The sequence below is a fragment of the Taurulus bubalis genome (assembly GCF_910589615.1).
Source record: "Taurulus bubalis genome assembly, chromosome: 1".
Classification (NCBI taxonomy): domain Eukaryota; kingdom Metazoa; phylum Chordata; class Actinopteri; order Perciformes; family Cottidae; genus Taurulus; species Taurulus bubalis.
Genome location: NC_136589.1, coordinates 9,792,421 through 9,810,979, shown reverse-complemented (window position 1 = coordinate 9,810,979; position 18,559 = coordinate 9,792,421). Strand labels below are relative to the sequence as shown.

Sequence of the window (18,559 nt, the reverse complement as noted above, 5' to 3'; positions counted from 1 at the left end):
TGTCCTCTTCTCAATTTCAAAATTGTTAATTATTGACAACATTTTACAGACCATACAAAATACACCTCCCGACCTCCCTCTTTCTTCCCAAATCCGTCCCTACTACCTCCAGCCAGTCACCAGGGCATAGCCTGAGAACGCTGACGTGTGTGAGGAAGCACGTGTAAGTACCCTTAAATGTACCGACTTCGGCACCTGACTCTAGCGTATATTGCTGGGGGAATCAGGCTAAATAATCCATTCTGCACTTAATGTTCTGTACCTAATGTATCTGCTACTATTAGTTTGTTGTAATACTATAACTGCTCTCTGCACAGACATACAGTCTGTGAAGAGGGGTCACAAGTACTCCTGGCTTTGGGCCTTATTCTAATCATGCAAGTGCAAAGCGGTAGGCCTTGGGCGTACAAACTATGTGGGTGTGTTTAGTTTTATGTGCAGCAGCACAAAGTGCAAAAGGCCTTTCATAAGTGGAATATAGACTGTGGTGGTTAATATAGGTGGTGTTCAATAGATATTTTCTCTGGGAGTCGCATCACTGGTCTCACTGCTCAGAAGCAGCTGGGCCAATCACAGTGGCAATGATGGAGACAAACTATTTCAAAAGGTTTGGAGAAGCATTTCATATGATTGCATCAATATTATATCTTAAAATGTGACACAGTGCGCACACAGCATCTGTACTATAATGCATTTCAAAACAGGATTTGTTATAAAGTTGGCAAAAAGGCTTCTGTCTCCAAAGAAAAGTGAGAAAGTCAGACTTTTGTGTACAATCCTGTCAGAAATTATCCTGGTCTATCATAATTGTACTAATTTAGTTTGCTGTTCTCTTCTCCTTTTTTAGGAAAAGTGGATCTAGTTCTCTCCACTCATACTGTTCACCAGCTGTTGACTCCTGCTTACTTTCGAGATGAGTGCCAAGTCAGCCATCAACAAGGTGGTATTCATACCCCATGATGAGAAGATGCTTGTTGCTGTGCAGGTGAAGCGGAGGACCAAGAAGAAGATCCCGTTCCTGGCCACTGGTGGGCAGGGAGACTACATGACCTTCATCTGTGTCTCAGGTCAGAGGACAAATGAAAATCTCTTCTCCCTGCATCAATCTGCTCTTTGTTTGTGTTTAAATGGCTTTCATGTGTTTGTCTATCTATATGTGTGTTTATTGTGCTGTTGCGAATCAAAGTCCCATTTCAGCGCATTTCCCTTAATTCTCCCACTAATGTTTACACTGATGAGCATGTTTACGTTTCCTTCGCCAAAAAAATGACACGCTAAATCAATTTACTGCTGGGCTTTAGGTCAATCTTTTTGAGATTGGATTTACGCTGAAAGTGAATAATTGTTTCACCAGAAATTGAGGTTTTAATTATTATTTTTTTTTTTCTCCTTATTTAAATGTTAGCTTAGATATTGCTTGTTAATTGAATTAACCATGCATATCATTCATCAGGAGGAGAAGGACTAGCGCATATTCATTTCAGTGCCAGCAGAACTGCTTATGAAGATCAATGGCATTTCTTAATCCTCCCATTTTAATGTGTGTCAAACTGTGCTTTGGCAGCAGCAGATTCTATCTGGTAGCTACCTAACACTGACCTTCTGTGTCTACACTCTCAAACACATAAAAGCCATTTGTGTCAAGCGCGAGTCACAATTAACCACGGGTTTCTGAACGCGCGCACTGTTTTTCAGAAGGAGCTTATGACGAGTCATTTCTCCCTTGATGTGGAAATGAGTGTTGCTTGATATTCACTTGTCGTTATGCCAGTCTCGTCACGTCCCCCAGCAACTTTTATGCCCAATTTGAGCTTTGCTGCTCTAAAATCTATTAAAGTTTCTAGATATCCTATACAGTTCAGTCTGCATGACATAATTAAAATGCATAAATTATCCGATCTTCTAGCCTCCTTGATTTGTTAAATTAACGATTATAACAGACTACATGATACTATATGGATAGATTTCAAGATTGATCTTGAGTGGAAAGCTATTGGTCTGAATCCCAAATGTGACTTTTGTTTCTCCCCATCTCTCTCCCTTTCTGGCATCAGTCCACCCTTCACTTTTTAATAACGGAAAAACAATCCTCCAAAATTAATCAAAAAATCTTATATAACTCAGGACATACAAGTATAACGCAAAATATGTATTCATCTAGGCTTGCCCATTCTTTATTTAGTAATTACTGTGTGTGCGTGTGTGAGCCAGGGTCAGTCTTAAATTCTCTGTGAAGCGTTGAAGAGTAGCCAAATTACACTGCCTTTAAGTTGCGCTCGGTGAAGGATTTATACCTCAGATCTCTCCATCTTCTGGTTGGAGCACAATAAGTTTGCTCCAGTCAGTGACTCCAGCCTTGCTGTATGAATGGAGCGGCCTGATGTTGGACTGTGTGACTATGAAAAACTTCCATAATTCATTCACTGCTTAATATGTGCAGAGACATCAGGCTATTCATCATCCTTCTGCTGAAGAGCCGTTGTTAATTGTTCATAATTTCTATAGGAGGGACATTTTGTCTCTTATTTTCCTTTTTGAATTACATGCTGCAAATGTGAATGGATGTTGCATAATGTTTCTAAAATAAATCGAAAAATTGCCACTAAAAAATTGCCTTGCCTTGCCTAAAAGCATCATCACAATCACCCATGTTTATGTCCTGTGTTAGTTAGTCTATTAACAGTTATTTGCTGTCAGCTCTATGGAAACAGTCTCCTGACTAGGCTGCTGTTGTGTATCACATGTGGGAGCACAGTAGTGAAGGCAAGCACTGTTGTGTAGTTTGCTTAGTCATTTATTTAAGCCAGCCAAGCATTGTTCAGAATTGTGTGTGTTCCTTTTGTGTTCCCATGGACGTACTGTATAGCCAACCATAAGTGTGAAACCAGGCTTTGCCTCCCAGCGTACTGCAGATACAAATCTGGTGTGCGTGACTTTAAGTGCTCAGCATGTGCCTAAACTATGTGAAAGCACTGTGCATGTATACAAAGGTGGGGGAAGGGGCTCGCTGACAGTCTCATGGCTACAGTAGCAGATAGCTAAGGGATGAAGGGCCGTACAGTGGCATAGTTATGTAATCTGTGGCATGTCACTAAAGGAAGCCTACAGCATGAGGAGCTGTACTGCAGAGACCGCCACCGGCTTTTCACTCTCAAGCAGGGTGCCAGGATGAAACATCAGGCCATCACTGCAGCTGTAACTCCAAGATCATATTATATAGTACTGTCATAAGAACTGACTAAATACAAGAAAAGAAAAAAAGATATGTTTAACTCATATGACTAATACCGGTAATACAGAAAATGTATTTCATGCGTTCCTTATGTTTGGAATAAATCACTGCTTTCAGAATGGATGTTGTGCAATTGGCCTTGTAACCACGGCCATCCGTTTGAGCTGTCTCTTTAGTGTATATTGGTGAGTCTGTGAATTGGCGGAACACATGGCTTTTTGTCTGAGGTAGAGAGCTACATCTATCAATTGAAGATCAAGGCTTGCACAGCTGCCACCTGAAAAGCTGTGCTTCTCGTATCAGAATTACATGTCGCTCCAGGAAAACAAGACCATTTTGTTTCACAAAGTTAACCATTACTATCAGTAGTTTGTCAGTAAAGTGGAACAACAATATTCCTTCAAGCAATAAACTGATTTCCATTAGAGGAGGCTGTTTAGCCACAAGGTTGTATCCGAGTTGACAAAAGGCTGCTACGTGTTTTGTGTGCATGATTAAATTCACATTCATGTTCTAACCTTTTTGGTGTGGTTTGATTTTGGAATTGGAATTGTCATGTGATTCCACATTTCTTTTTTCATTTTCTTTTTTTTCTTTTTTTCTTTTTTTTTTTTTTTTTATACAGCATTCACAAAATTAATTATATATACACGATTCATCATACAAAATATTTGAGACGGTATACTACTCATTTTTCACAGTATCAATACACATTACTTGCACGGCAGTGGAATTCTCACGAAAACCAGAGGATCACATATCACATGACAATCCATCATGTCAGGCTTCAAGTAATGTGTTAATGTCCGGCAAGGCAGTGCCCGACCCGAACTATTCAGCATTCTGTGAGCAGCTACAGGCAGCTATGGGTGTGGCTAGCTGTGTGCGAGACAACACAGAGAGGCGACTGAACGTTCAAAACAACAGTGAAGACACGTTTACTGTAGATGCTGCCACAGCATCAGTTGTATTGGTACTGAAGAGCATTTCTTCATTGTACAAAGATCAAAGAACGTCACTGAAGGCTTTTCTCGATGGAAAAGATGTCTTCACTTTTCTCCCTATACTGGCTTCGGTAAGAGTTTCATTGACAGACCGTACAGCCAAACACCTGCAGAGTACTTTTTTGAAAGTGCCCCAGTTGCCAACGAAGGCCTATTAGATGGTTCAGCCTAAACCATTTAAATAGTTTGCTTATTATTTATTGTATTTTTTATGGTATCAAATGAACTTTGTCCAATTTTACTTATCCAAAACTAAACTTTCTGTAGTCTTGCTCTGGTTTCACTTCACCTCTGTGACCATTACATGCTCCTAACCTGTGCTGTGATTGATATGACTTTGATCTTACACACATATGTGTCTTGATGACATAGGAGTGTGCTGGAGCGAAGCCAGAAGCGCAGCATGGACCAAGATGGTTAGTTAGCTTTCTCTTTGATCGCGAGGCTTCATGCGGTGCCTGTATGGCTGGACCTCAGGGCTGAAACACTGGGCCGCCCACAAAATGTTTGGCAGGAGAGATGTGAGGCCAGTTAAGCTAGATAAGACACTGTGAAAGTTCACTGGAGTAGCCTATTTGTGTGTTCGTTTTTATTTATTTTTCTTATCTGAAACGTAAACACATTTCTTCCTTTCCCATCCCATTTCTCCTTCAAGCAATCCTCATGATTTAAAAATCAAATCATGAGGACACCTCTGTTTACCCTTGTTTACATCTGTGTGTGTTTTGATGTGTAACTGCTACAGGTTGCCGTCTTTGCAGGGTTCAGTGGGGGAAACGAGGAGCTATCTGTTGGTTTCTAAATCGTTTTAGGCCATCCTTTTGATTTCCGCTGCCTAACTTTGCTAGATCGATGTAAGTCTACATCCGTGTCCACGTTATCTGTCATTAACACATGCCTTGTGTGTTCGGCTACATTGGGTGTGTGTACATGGGCACTAGTATCCCAGTTTTAAGCCATGTCCTAGTTTTAATCTCCTTGGGATATGATGTTTATATGAAGTATGAGGAACAATATCCAAGTTTCTGATCATTTGTGTTCAGTTGTGTCTCCATCCAGGTTTCTGAATTTTTCTGAGGGAAGCATGTGGGCATCAATGTTTTATCCATGTATTCATACACAGTGGGTTTATGCAGGCATGTTATTTTGTGGGTTGGTTTACTGTTTCATTTAATGCGTAGGCTGCTGCGTCTTATGTATGTCATATGCTTGGAATTTCATTATGTTGTCTTAGTTAGTTTGCATCTCTTCATCTTTTGTGTTTGTTTTGAATTTTTTTAACAGTTGAATGTTGAATGCAGGGGTTTATTTGATTTGAAAAGCTTTAGTAAGTGAATTATGACAACTGTATGTATCACAATCAGCAATCACATCTATCATACGTCTTAGTTGGTGGGACGAAGATCTCTTACTTTCTGTGAAAGAAACTCATACAGTAACAGCCCAGTGTCAGGGTTTTCTCCAGGGCTGTAGAATATAGACGCCACAGTTACCACACCAGTTTGTGAATTGCACTTTCCACTTCATTTATCATCAGCAGTCTCATGGCCATTGATTACATTGTAAGATGGATGGGCAGACTGTGTAGCTCTCTGGTATTTCTAAGCTGCCTAAGAAGTCAGATCAGTTTTGACCTCGGTTACTCAGTCCAAGAACACATCAGTCTGACTTTTTGTATTCATGTACGTACATATTAGGTTGTTGTGGGTTTTGCCGAGGATAGGCCATTAGGGCTGGGCGGTATGGCCAAAAATTCACATCACGGTATTTTGTACGATTCTGGTGGTTTCACAGTATATCACGCCATTTTTTTCGAGTAAACACATTCATTCATTCATCATTCATTGACGCCAATAAGGAACGCCAGCCAATGGAACAGCTGTTGCGAGTGGTAAGCAGCTGTTTTTACGTTGGTACATGGAGGGTGTTAGGAAGTCACATTTAACTGGATAAATTATATATAATACATACTCTAATTATAAATAAACTAAGATAAATAAGAATAAGGAAAATGTGCATCTTAAAATATAGTACTTACTTTTAGAGAAATGTATTGAACAGAATTTCCCTGCAGCTTTAAATTCAGGTGTGAACTGATGTCATCCAAAATATGCCACGATATTATATTTTTATCGACTTCTAATAAGATAAATTTGTGTGCAGGGACTTTATCTGTAGATATTAAAACCACTTGCTCTACAACTTACACCTTGTTTATTGTATAAATTGCAAGAGAAAATCCTCCTACCAGAACGTCGGGTAGTGTTCTTTTCAGCATCTTCTAGTTTAGTTTTACTTCCACATTACATCTTATTGATAGAACTTTTTCAAACATCGCAGGGAGTCTGGAAAAATGTTAGTTAACGAAGTTTAGTCAGGCGTGGGTGTGCGGGTGGTCTGTGCTGTTATGAAGAATGTTGCCTTCTCACAGGGCCAGTGTAGTAGCAGTGACTGATGCTGGCCTCCCAGTATTTACTGAGAGCAGAGACACACAGCCCACTCACACATACATCAGCATGGCATTAATACCACATCCCCTGTGAAGGTTTGTGTGTGCGTATGTGCATGCATCCGTTATGCTTGCCATCCATTTTTTTTCATCAGTGTGCTATGGCTAGACTAATTAGGCTCTTTCAGCAGCAGCATCTCTGCTCATTTTTGTGCCAGGCTCTTTAAAACATGAACTGTCTTCAGCCCTCACTCTTGCCCCCTCTTATCACGTCAGCCTCACTCCTCGCCTCCAATCTCCTCAATGCTTGAGCGACCTGAGCTCGGGCTAATGGGAGGAAAGCTAAGATGGAAGGGGAAAAGGTACGACAAGTAAAAGGCAGATGGCAAAATTAAAAGATTTAAGAGCTGGAATGGCAATCTGTTGGAAGCTTTGGAACAGTCTTAGGAAAAGACGTCAAAATAAGCCAGGACATTGGTTCAAACGGGGGGAAGAAAATGTATCGCGCAATTATTTACACTAGAGAGCAAACTGTGCTGACTGGATAATCAGGACACTGATGCATCTGAGAAGCAGTGTGTGTTTAATATTGTGGGTTCTGCAATAGTCTTATCCTACATTGACATTTAAATTTGAGGACTCCAGAAACGTGTGAAGCAACGTCAGCTCTATAACCTTGTCTGACTGCCTAATTTTCTCCAGAAGCTTGTAAAAATAAGGCTATAATGTGTTCCTTTTGATATAGTTTGAATCTGACTTTTTTAGAATTGCTAAAAGACTTGAATTGGAACTCATTCATTGAAGTGTTTCTCGGATATTTTCTCATTGGGTATTATATAAGGCACACAATAACAATTTCACACACACACACACACAATGGCGCAGGCTAGATGAATGGCTCCGGTTTTCTTGTTGAACTAAATTGCGTGTGCTGATGCGCATACAAAAACCTCCCTGAGACGTCCAGCGTGTTCTATCCAGTCAAAAGAGAATGTGTGTTTGTGTTTGTGTTGAAAAAATCTGTACATGCCCAAGTGGTTCTGACGGCTCTCTTCACAGTGCTTTTCTATACCGAAGCCAGACTGTCTGTCATCCTCCTGCATCAGCTCGTCCTCTGTTCTTCAAAGTCCAACAGTCTGGTTGTCTTCTTTCCAAACAGCAGTTTGGTTCATGGAACACACCTACAGGACAATCTTGCTTCACGATATCCTCACAATTTAACCATAGTCCTGTGAGAGCTTGAGCTGCCACTGTTTTTGTCTTCCAGCAGAAACCGTAGGGGGCTTTGTTTCTAGCAGGAGTCTGATGATTGGTGTGGAAGGTAGTGTGTGGTTGTTAGTTTGGAAGACTCCCCTCAGCTCCCTTTAACTCTTTGGTTTCTTTTGGTGCAGCTCCACTCCTTCTTGCTCCACTCCTACATGATTCTGTTTAAAAACGGGCTCATCCTTGGACTGGAGAGTATCCAGTCCAAGGATGAATCCTGTTTTAAACACTATCCAGTGGAAACACACATGAGGTGGGAGATGGAAATGATGAGATAAAGCTTGGGGACTGGGTTATTCTTTCATTGAACCTCATGTTTGAAGAATGTGTTTGACTTCAGTGAGTTATTTGTGTTTAGCTGTGGTTTTCAGCTCATTTATTTAGTTTACAGTTATTTTAAATGTTGAGGTGTAGCAATGGATTTCCTGTTCTTTATATGATCCTACATTTACTTAGTCTTGAGTTATTGTTCTGTTGGTAATGTATTTCAATCATTTGGGTGAGATTCATTTCAATCTAAGCAGGAATGGAAATTAAGTCAGGAGGAATAGTTGGAGCCCACAGTTTAAGCCATAGGACTGATAAACAAAAACTTCTAACTGTCCTATTTGATAGAAGTGTTGGAAGGGAGGAGGTTTAGTTTCTGGCCACTTTCCTCTGGTTTTACGTTGTTGTTGTTGTTGTTGTGAAAGTGTTGATGGCACCCGACGGTAGGGAACAACTCAGAGAGATGAAGTGATGTGGCCACTTCAGGACCATTGAGGAGGTAATTATTGGAGATAAAGACCACACCACACATGTTTTTCATACGGTGTACTCTGACCATTTGTATTGGCTCATTGATGGAGCAAAGACCGTGGCAACAACTCCCCGCATACCTGGATGTAGTCATCTTCGTGGTGTTCTCAGCTTTTGTTTAGTGCAAACTGTTGTACCCCAGACCCTTCCCCTCATCTGCACAGTGTGAAATGAAGGGAAAAAGGGGAGGAGAGGAGGAAAGAAGAGAGCTGTAATGAAAGAGCGAAAGAGCCCTGGCTTTGTAAAAGTCAGTCATCCATATAATTAGCTGATGCTCTGCTCTTGTAAAACTGAGAGACTTCACAACGACATATTTAATAACCAACTTCAGTTACTCAATCCAACCGACTTTCCAACACATGTCATTTGGCTGTATTAAAACTGTCATTGAGGATATTGGAAGTACAAATGGCCCATACGAAGAAAATGTAATCCGTCTGTTGAAAAATGAGACTCATTCCAGCAGAGTTTATTTTTATTTCTCAATGTATTGACATTCCTTGATTATTACAAAATGTCATGGCAGTGCATTTTAATTCTACACCCTTTGCAAAGCTAGTTTCTCATTCTGTCACAGCAATTTGGAGGTAATAACTCCTCCTTTAGGTCAGGGAGTTGCCTGATAAATGGAAAAGTAGTCAACTGCTGCCAGGTGTAAGGTGCATTCGTCCTTTGGAGGTATTACACCAAGATTAATGTGAGTGTAATTCATTTTGGATCTTTTTTTATTCATGCAGTTATCTGAGGACAAAAGAAGGAAACTCCAGAAACTAGTTGCATTTGTTTTTAGGCCTGGACACTCACAGATTGCATCCTTACACTCTTGAGACCTTGTCTTTAGCCAATAATTCAAGTCCTCAATCTTGTCTGGATCCTCTTTGCTACACTTGGCCCTCTTTCAGCAACAGGATTTGTCGTAGACTTGGAGAGGAATGCTTTCTGTAACAGTGAAGTCAGTGAGCAGGCAGTCCAGAACATTGACTCTAACAACTCTCTTCTGTCAACTTCTAAGATGGATTCCCCTCACAGAATAATTCCTTCCATTCAGCTGATGACATTTTCAGTAATTGAACAAACCAGACTTTTGTTTGTCTCATGACTTCTGTGGATTTTGTGGACACATTCATTTTCACAACTCACTCACGTTTGACTTTTCAGGTTTTGTTGTCTGTGGTTTTACCTAAATAAAACATTGGCTGGCTGTACAACTCAATGTTCGTAAGCAAACTACAGCCAGTAACTCTCAAAAGCCCGAGCACTCTGTGATGAAAACTCTTTAAAAAAATGGAGCTTGGTAATGTGTTTTCCAGTGACTGGTGCCATCCGTCTTTCAAACCTTTACAATGGCACAAACCGAATGCTTTGTGTATTCAAGTAATTAATGTACCTGTCTCCATTTGACTGCAGTGTACTTGATTGGGTCATTTTCTTGTTTGCAAGTAGAGGAAAGTAAATGGTCAGGGATGGAAGAAATGGATAAGGTGGTTATGTTAACAGTTGCAGCTTTTATCCAACAGTAGCTACGGATTTGACAATGTTTAGTAGTTTGTTTAGTAGAGAATACACATTGTGTTGACTTTTTGATCAACAGTTCAATCTGCTCTCTGTTGGATGAAAATGAGTATACAGGGATATACCAAATTGAGTTTTGGCTTGAAAATTGACACTACACGATCATCCTGGCTTCACATCTTCAGTACAGTTTTAACAACAGTTTGGCAAACACAACTTTAATACATCTGCTTAAAGTATTCAGCTGTGTGAAATGGATATGACTAAAATGCTGCCAGATGGCATTTTTATTTATTTTAGTCACTGTTCAGAAAGTAGTTTTTTATTAATATGCACAGTTGAAAAGGTCAAATGTACAAAAATAATCACTGTGATGTGCACTTTCCATCACAATATTTTTAACCCTTGTGTTGTCTTGGGGTCAAAAAGACCCATGTACGAGTGTATATGTATGTGTGTTGACAACACGAGGGTTAAACAATTATGTGTTTTGCTGGAAATTTTAGAAGAGGCCATGAGCTTGAAAGCTACCATATTTGCATGAATGAAAGATATTCATTTGAATGGCTGCAAGTGACAGTTCGTGGGGCTCTTTTTGGTCTCCCCTACGCATCTGTAGACCTACAGGTGTGCATATGTTCTGCTCTTTAATCGATCAAAATGACACATTTGAGTTTGGCTGCATCTCCCTTTTGTTAATCTACAGGAGCAGCCTCTAAATCTGTTCAGTCAAATACTGATTATTAGAGATTATCTCAGATACATGTAACTGTCAGCCAGAAGGAAAGGAGGACTATTCATCACAATTGACTGTATATACCCACTTAGACTATAAGAGGAGACGGGGAGGAGCTGTTGGTAGTGGAAGAGACAGATATCTCGGTGGAGAAAGGGAGGGAAAGATCTCAAGGGTCCTAACCTCTGATAGTCTTTACTGGAAAGGAGGATGGTTTGAAATGGAAAGTAGAATTTGGAAAGCCATTACTGCTATTACTCTGCCATGCTTCATTTTTTCAAGTCGGAATGGCTGTTTTCCTTTCATACTTGCCATTCAGTAATGGTCCTCCTAAGAACTGTTTAGCTATTATTCACAATGATTTGGATATTGCTGTGCCGATGCATTGTCTGTCTAATTGTTTCGTTTTCATCTTCCGCTTTTTAAATTCCTCTTTATTTCTGTGCACCACCTCATACTCACTGTATCCCTGAGCCATGTATTGTTGAGGACAACAGACACATTTCTTCTTCACCTCTCCAGTGTTGGTGCGTGTCTTGCCACAATTTACAATGTCTAATGCCCCAAGTGCTGCGTAGATATAATATCTGCCTGGACCAAAGGAGCTGATCAATTTATGCATGTCCTATTTATAAACTGTCAGCTTCTCCTTTCCCATTACAGTCTCTCAAGAGCAAGATTGTAAAAAAGAAACATAGAAGAGTTGTGATGTATAATATTTTAGAGGACATGTTCTCTCGATCCATGTCTTTTTCTACAGTATTATTCATTCTCACTTTACTCACCCAGCTTAGAGCTGTCTCTGTCTCGTCAGCTCCATGTAAACCAGTGTTATGGGGCTAATAAAGCTCAAAGCGTACTGTATCTGAGCCAGCACGCAGACAAACGTGTACATAACAAAAAAGCTTTAACACTGGAAACTCAATGCATTAACCTTGGAGACTCATTTGCCTGACCGTAAAACTTTAAAGAGGAATATGCTATTCTTTTCCACTTCAGCAGGTACGCTCTCACGAGCTGTCCAACTATCTCCCATTGGAATATCTTTACTGCATGTAGTCAGTGCAAGATGGCGTGTGTGGGTAATATGAGCGTGATAGTGTCACCATCTCGCTCCTCTGGCAGAGATACTGGCTGGGTTCAGAATTTTGGAACATAATTGAACATGGCTTATCCATGGCACATTAGAATCACAGTATTTTGCAAGTGATGATTGATTGATTGATGTATTAATCACCAATGTAGCCTCATTTACTATTACTTTATTCATGTTGCAGTGCAAAATACACAGCAAATTCAATCTAAAGTTATTAGTGTGGGCGGTCTGTATTAATTAAAGTGATCACAATAAGAGGCATCTCAGAATCTGATTGGCTAACCACCTCTGCTAAATAATTTCCTGAGGTAAACCCTGTGTGGATCTTCCAGCAAACAACAAAGAGTTAATGATGCCCCCAATGTCACCCCTATCATTCTCCATGAATGTGAAAAAGAGAGAAATTAAATGGCCGTATCATCTTTTTTAGGATCCCAAGTCTCTGCTATAAAATTGTGGTTCCATTGCTCAGGGAGAAGAACTGGCTTCTTAACTTACTGTAAATGATTAAGGCAAGAATTATCGATTAGGCTCTTTTGCAGAAAATCTCTTGCTACTTTCACAGTAAATGTTTGTTCGGCTCTCTCCCTCAAGCCCCGAAGTAACGGAACAATGCAGACTGCATATGCTGAATTACGTACTTTGGAAAAGCAAACATTAAACAATTGAGTAACCCCCATCCCCTCTTCCCAACTCATAAATATAGAGACCAAGTAGAACTGCTGATCCATCTATTCCATCTATGCAATTCATGATCGTTGTCGGCCGGGGTATAGCTATATATCTATTTTATCTAGCTTCTTTTTTCTTAATTCATGAGGCATGTCACAAACTGATACCTCGGCAGTTTCAAAGGATCCATTCGCTGGTATGTCTCACTTCTCATGAGATTCAACATGCATCTTGCCGATTTTATATTATCATTTTATTATTGGACATTTAATCTATTTGCAAACTGGGCATTCACTAAAGGAAGGATGAATTTCCTCTCAGCGCATGATAAATCAAAGATGCATCCTCTTGTCCTGCAGGCTTTGAGCAAAGCTCATGGGTAATGAGATAGTTCAACCGAATGCCTGTAGAAGGCTAGTGGCATTACTTTGTTATAGGTTGTGAATGGAGGATAACGTAATAATCCACCTACATGCTGACGGTAACACAATAAGGTCAAATGCTTTTCATAATAGTACCATGTTGTACATGCTGACAGATGATGTGTGCACACTTTTATTACATGTCTATTTGGCTCTACAGTCACCAATGACAATACACCTTATTATACTTGATTTTAAAAAAGCTGGCTGCAGGTGATGACTTTTAGAGGCTCCATTCATTATTCACTGGGTCTTGTGATGTACCTCAATCGATTTTCAGGTTTTACTTCTTAGACTTAGCAGAAATGTTCTCTGCCTCTGTGTGTTTGGTGTGCTGTCAGACTGCAGCTGTCGAGACAGAACAAGGAAGATTTAAAAGGAGTATAGTAAGAAAAGCTTCTCTGCGAGGGCTTCTAATAAGGCATAGCAGCATTGATGCCATCAGATGTAATGAATTCAGTGCTGTATCCGATTCCACGGTTACATACTGGCTGAGTCTGATTCTTATATAATTTTAAAGCAGCTAGTATTGATTTTGAAGTGATGCACATGGATTTGCTAAGCCAGTGTATCAGAAATGAACTCGATCAGTCTCTTTTTAAAGGGATAGTGGATTTATCTACGGCCCAAAACGGAGAAAAATTCTGCCTTCCAAGCAGATCTCCAGAGTCCAGCTACAGTCTGAAAGATGAAGATGGTGCAGAGAGTTTGATTTGATACCGCACACCACCCTCTGTTATATTCATCTTTTATTGCATGTTATGTTTTTTTGTATAAAAGAGGAGTTTTAGTGTTAGGAATCCGTTGATTTAAACGGTCATTCCTTACTACTCGTTTCTAACAACTTTATAGTTGCACCTGCTTTAGTAGGGAAGTTGACACGGGGAATGATTTGTGCTTCTTGAGCAACATGCCCTCAAGGCTAAATCTACATGAGCCAACTTAATTGCTAAACCGTCCATGGTACTTATGCTAGCAATTTGTGAAAGGTCCCAGACGGTCTCCTAGATCCTTAATTTAGTAGTTTTTTTTAACCCTTCAAGCAAATGACTACGTGAGAAGTAAAAGTAAGACGGGGGAGATTGAGTGACATCGTATACCTGTTTGCGAGATAACCCAGTGCAGCGTTCAGGCAGCACCAAAAGACAGATGTACAGCTGTACAGGTCACTTGTCCAGTGTGCTTCTGGTTTCATATCAGGGAGGCCAGAGTCCAGGCGTGCAGACCACATCGGCCCTTTACTGATTGTGGTTTGTTTGGACGGTGGGAGTGTGTTTGTTTAGTTTTTTTAGATGCAGCCTTGTGTGATTGGTTAGATCAGGCTGTTGGACGGGGCTCAGCTTTGATGCAAACAGACGGCAATGAATCTACTGAGCCTGAGTAATTGGATCTTGTCGGGAACATCAGACCCACTTTTGGAAAGTACACACATTCATGACAGCACTCCACCACACAAACGTAAACAAACGGCTTCCCTTAAGATCTCTTTTTGTCACAGTTATTAGAAAAAAGACAGCCTGTTGTGAGATTAAAATAAATTGCTTTTTAGACACATGATTTCCTCTTTGCTGGTAACAAATATGAAGCATCATCAGGGTCAAGTCAGACTTCAATCAGAAATCTGAAAGATATTTGTGAAATAAGACAGTCAGACAAAAGGGGAGGCAAACTCTGGCCAACAGTTTCCATTACTGACTTACACCCCAGTAAGAAACATGTTGAATGTTCTCAAATCTCTGGACTGACTATCTTCAAAATCTGTGATCTGCAACTCTTGGAGAGCAGCCACATACACTTGATTTTATTTATTTCATTTGCTTGACTAACATTTATTTCGTAAACTCAAGTACCTTTACTGTGAATCTGTCATCTAGTTGCTTTAGAGGGATTGCGGTTGGTAGCTTTCGACTCATCGTGGTGACAGAAAGGTTTCCTGACCCATTTGTTTACCCAGTTTTCAGGTGGCCTCTTATTGTTTCTTTTAACCAAATGATTTACGTTGCTACGGGTTGGGGCAGTGTCTGTATTTTAGCCCAATTTGAAAGCTTGGAAATAGATGTTTCTGTAATCAGATTTCTAGTTTGTCATAAACTTTAAATAAAATTTCCATAAAACATAAAAAGGAAAATACATTTTTATCAGCTCTCCTCATAATTGGCAGGCATTACTGTGTCTGTTAAACACAATCAGTGTACTGTGCTGTTTTTGAACAAGATGTTCTTTAATCAAGGCATTTTATGATGGTCAAGAAATGAACCAACAGACCAGTGGCGGGCCGTCAGGGCCTGCTAAGCCTTCTCGGCTGGCCTAAACAGAATCACAAAGTTATAGCTATTTTATAATTTTGTTTTTGTTTTAATAATTACAAGTTACATCTATTTAATAATTTAATTGTTTTTCACAAATACACTACATGTATTATAATTATTTTTCCCTATTTGCCCAGGTAGAAAACCACAGCCCGCCACTGCAACAGACAGCAGGTCTTGCCAAAAGAAAGAACCCGAGAATACATTTTGCCTTTTCTGATCAACTTAAATGACTTGGGAAATGAAATAATACAAAATAAAAAGATTACAATGCTAGAAAAAAAATCTACTTTCTAAATAATAGTGCCTTTAATATATATATGCCTTTTGTATTAACAAGTTAATATCATCATGCTGATTTTGTGTTATGTCCTCATTCACAGTTGATGTATGAGTTTTTCCAGAGCAGATCAGGAGATGAGTCCCCCCAGCGGTTGTGAGGCTTCATTCTGACCTTTTTTTCATCTCTCTGTGACCCTTGAATAAACAGATGAAAGTTTAGATGCCGTTGACTTTCCATTTCTCTCTCCTCCCATGCAACCCTTAACTCTGAAGGAACAACTTAAGGCGAATGCAATATGCATATTCTTGCCTTTTTTAACTTTAATCTGTTCATCTGCTCATCCTATCTTTCTGTCATGCTCTTTTATCTATTTCTACATCTCTTCCTGCCCCCTCTTTCATCATTCCTATCCCCTCTCACTTTCTTGACTTTCATATCTTTGACCTTCTCCTCGTTATATTTAACATCTGTTGGATTTCATCTCCCACCCCTCTTCATACAGTACTTTGTCAATTTGGTTCTTATCTATCATAATGATGAGCTGGAGTGTTTTGGATTTGAAGCTAAGGAAGAAAAACAATGTCCTCCCTTAGAGGCCCGGCTTGTGATGTTTTTTTCGAGAAGTGTTTCGTATTGAAAACAATTATTAAACATATGTTATAAATAGGCTTCTTTCCTTTTGGTTTTATGAGTATACTATTTTGATCATCACTCTAAAACTAAAGGGTTTATGCTTAATGCTTTAATAATGGTTTGACATGAGGTTCTAGTTTGTGTCACCTGCAGCTTTATATAAACCATGCTGGTGTTCAGACCTTTGGACTTTTAAGTACTCTTGTTGACAGGAAGCCAAATTTCACTTCAGATAATAACACCACTGCAGTTTACTTTGGCTCAGTAGCCAGTTGAATGTGAATAAAGGTATATGGGTCTGGCGCCAGTGGCTGGTAGAATAGTATTGTCTTTTTTATAGTCAGGGTTTCTGACAAACAGGGCGTTTGTAACTCAGATTGTAGGCGTTTCTAGATGATCTAACTCAACTTTCTGGGTTCGGGTCTGGGCCTCATCACACTGTTAAATGGAAATGAAATATTTGTCATTATACTTTGGATTCCTGATGTCATTGAAGTTATTGTGTAATGGCGTAGTCGCTCCATAAAATGGCTCGTCTTTGTTTCTTTATACTCATCCCATATCACCATCCCAATATCCAAAGAACTATTTAAAGATTTACAATACAAAAATGCATTTCGCTGTCTCCAATTGTATGTGCTTTAAATGTAGACCCTTTGATTGAACCAGGTGCGTTCAAAGAGGGGGACCCAAATGCAGGACACAATGCAGGCAGATTGAAGTAACAAAAGGCGAGCTTTGATAACTAAACGCTCATTCCAAAAGACAAAAACAGGCTGGCAACAGAACAGATGGAGCAGGAAAGAAAACAGACTAAATACACAACGGACGGATTAACTATTTAAACGCAGATGTGATAAAAAATAAATTAAAAAAACAGGCAGGAAAAAGAAAAAAGGCAGGTAAAACTATCAAAAGGGAAACAAACTGCAAACAAACCCTAGGCAGGGAGCTTAAACATTTTTTTCTCCCTCCTCCCGGAACCTAATAACGCTACTTTTCCGTTGACATCAAACGGTCTAACTTTAGCTAACTGGTAACGTTAACATGGATACTAGCAAGCTGACCTCATTGAGTTGTGTTGAATTCCCCGATGCTGCTGTGACTGCAGGGAGGTTAGAGACAAGTGGAATGTGCTGTGTGTGCATTTATGTTTTCATGATAGTTTGAAGTGTGTGCTACATAAAACGTGCAGTTATTTTTTAGTTCTGTTGAGAAAACGATACAATCACTGTTTTTACGTATGTCAAATAAATAGACTTCATGTCCTTAAAGTGCAAGTAAAGCTGTAGAAATATGAAATGTTGATAACCACCTTGGCAGAAATATGGTCAACCTATACAGCCTTTTAGAGTTACTATATCATTCCATGCTGATGATACATATGGATGTGACATCATGTCTGCCACTGCTTCTTTGCAAAATCTTTCAATCTTTCATGTCTGGCTTTTTCTAGAAATAAAGAAGGGTTTTTCTTGTCACTTGATGCAAGTTGGTCTGCATCTATATTATTGCAACTTTCAGTATTTCTTTTGTTTGCAGTTAAGTTGGGGGCTGAGAGCTGGACTTTATTACAACAGGCAGATGGGGACCTGGAACTGCCAGCTTTATGAGTCTCTGCATTGGTGTGGTTGCCCTTTGCAATATGTTTATTGGGATTCATGTTGCAAGAACATACAAAAAAAAAAAAAAAACAGTGGAGCAATTTCGCCTTTTTGAGGTTTTGTTTCATTTCATTTCTACATGTGCCACTTTAGATGCATTCATGACCTAGTGTGTATATATAAAGTAATAATCAAGTATTTTGTATTAGTTGTATTTCACTAGTTTTGATGAACCCATATCCTAAACACTTTTTATTCATTTATTTTTCTCATTGGGCCCCTCGCCCTTCTCCCATGCTTGCCATGCTTATAGTGCAGAATTCACACCAGACTTGCATGCCGGTGAGTGGCATGCCTTTTAATTGTGCTAATGAAGGTCACCCAGAGGAGCAGCTGGAGTCCTTCTCTGTATCTACAACACTCCCTGTGGGGAAGTTCCTGCCTGGCGTGAACCTCACCAGGACACTAAAAAACACCATATGCTCCCCACCCACCAACTCACACCTTTCCCAGTGACTCCAGACTGCCACTGAGAAATTCAATCAC

At 39.7% G+C, this 18,559-nt stretch overlaps 1 protein-coding gene across 2 annotated transcripts in view; it reads left to right on the top strand.

The window, feature by feature from the left end:
• Positions 1–913: 913 nt before the first annotated feature.
• The window catches only part of stxbp6 (syntaxin binding protein 6 (amisyn)), a gene marked incomplete at its 5' end in the record, with an annotated part of 41,615 nt that continues 23,969 nt past the window's right edge, over positions 914–18,559 (top strand). For both annotated transcript variants that reach the window (XM_079216084.1, XM_079216083.1), the window contains one exon: positions 914–1,067. In XM_079216084.1, the coding sequence (XP_079072210.1) occupies positions 914–1,067 (154 nt within the window). The remainder of the gene's footprint in view (positions 1,068–18,559) is intronic.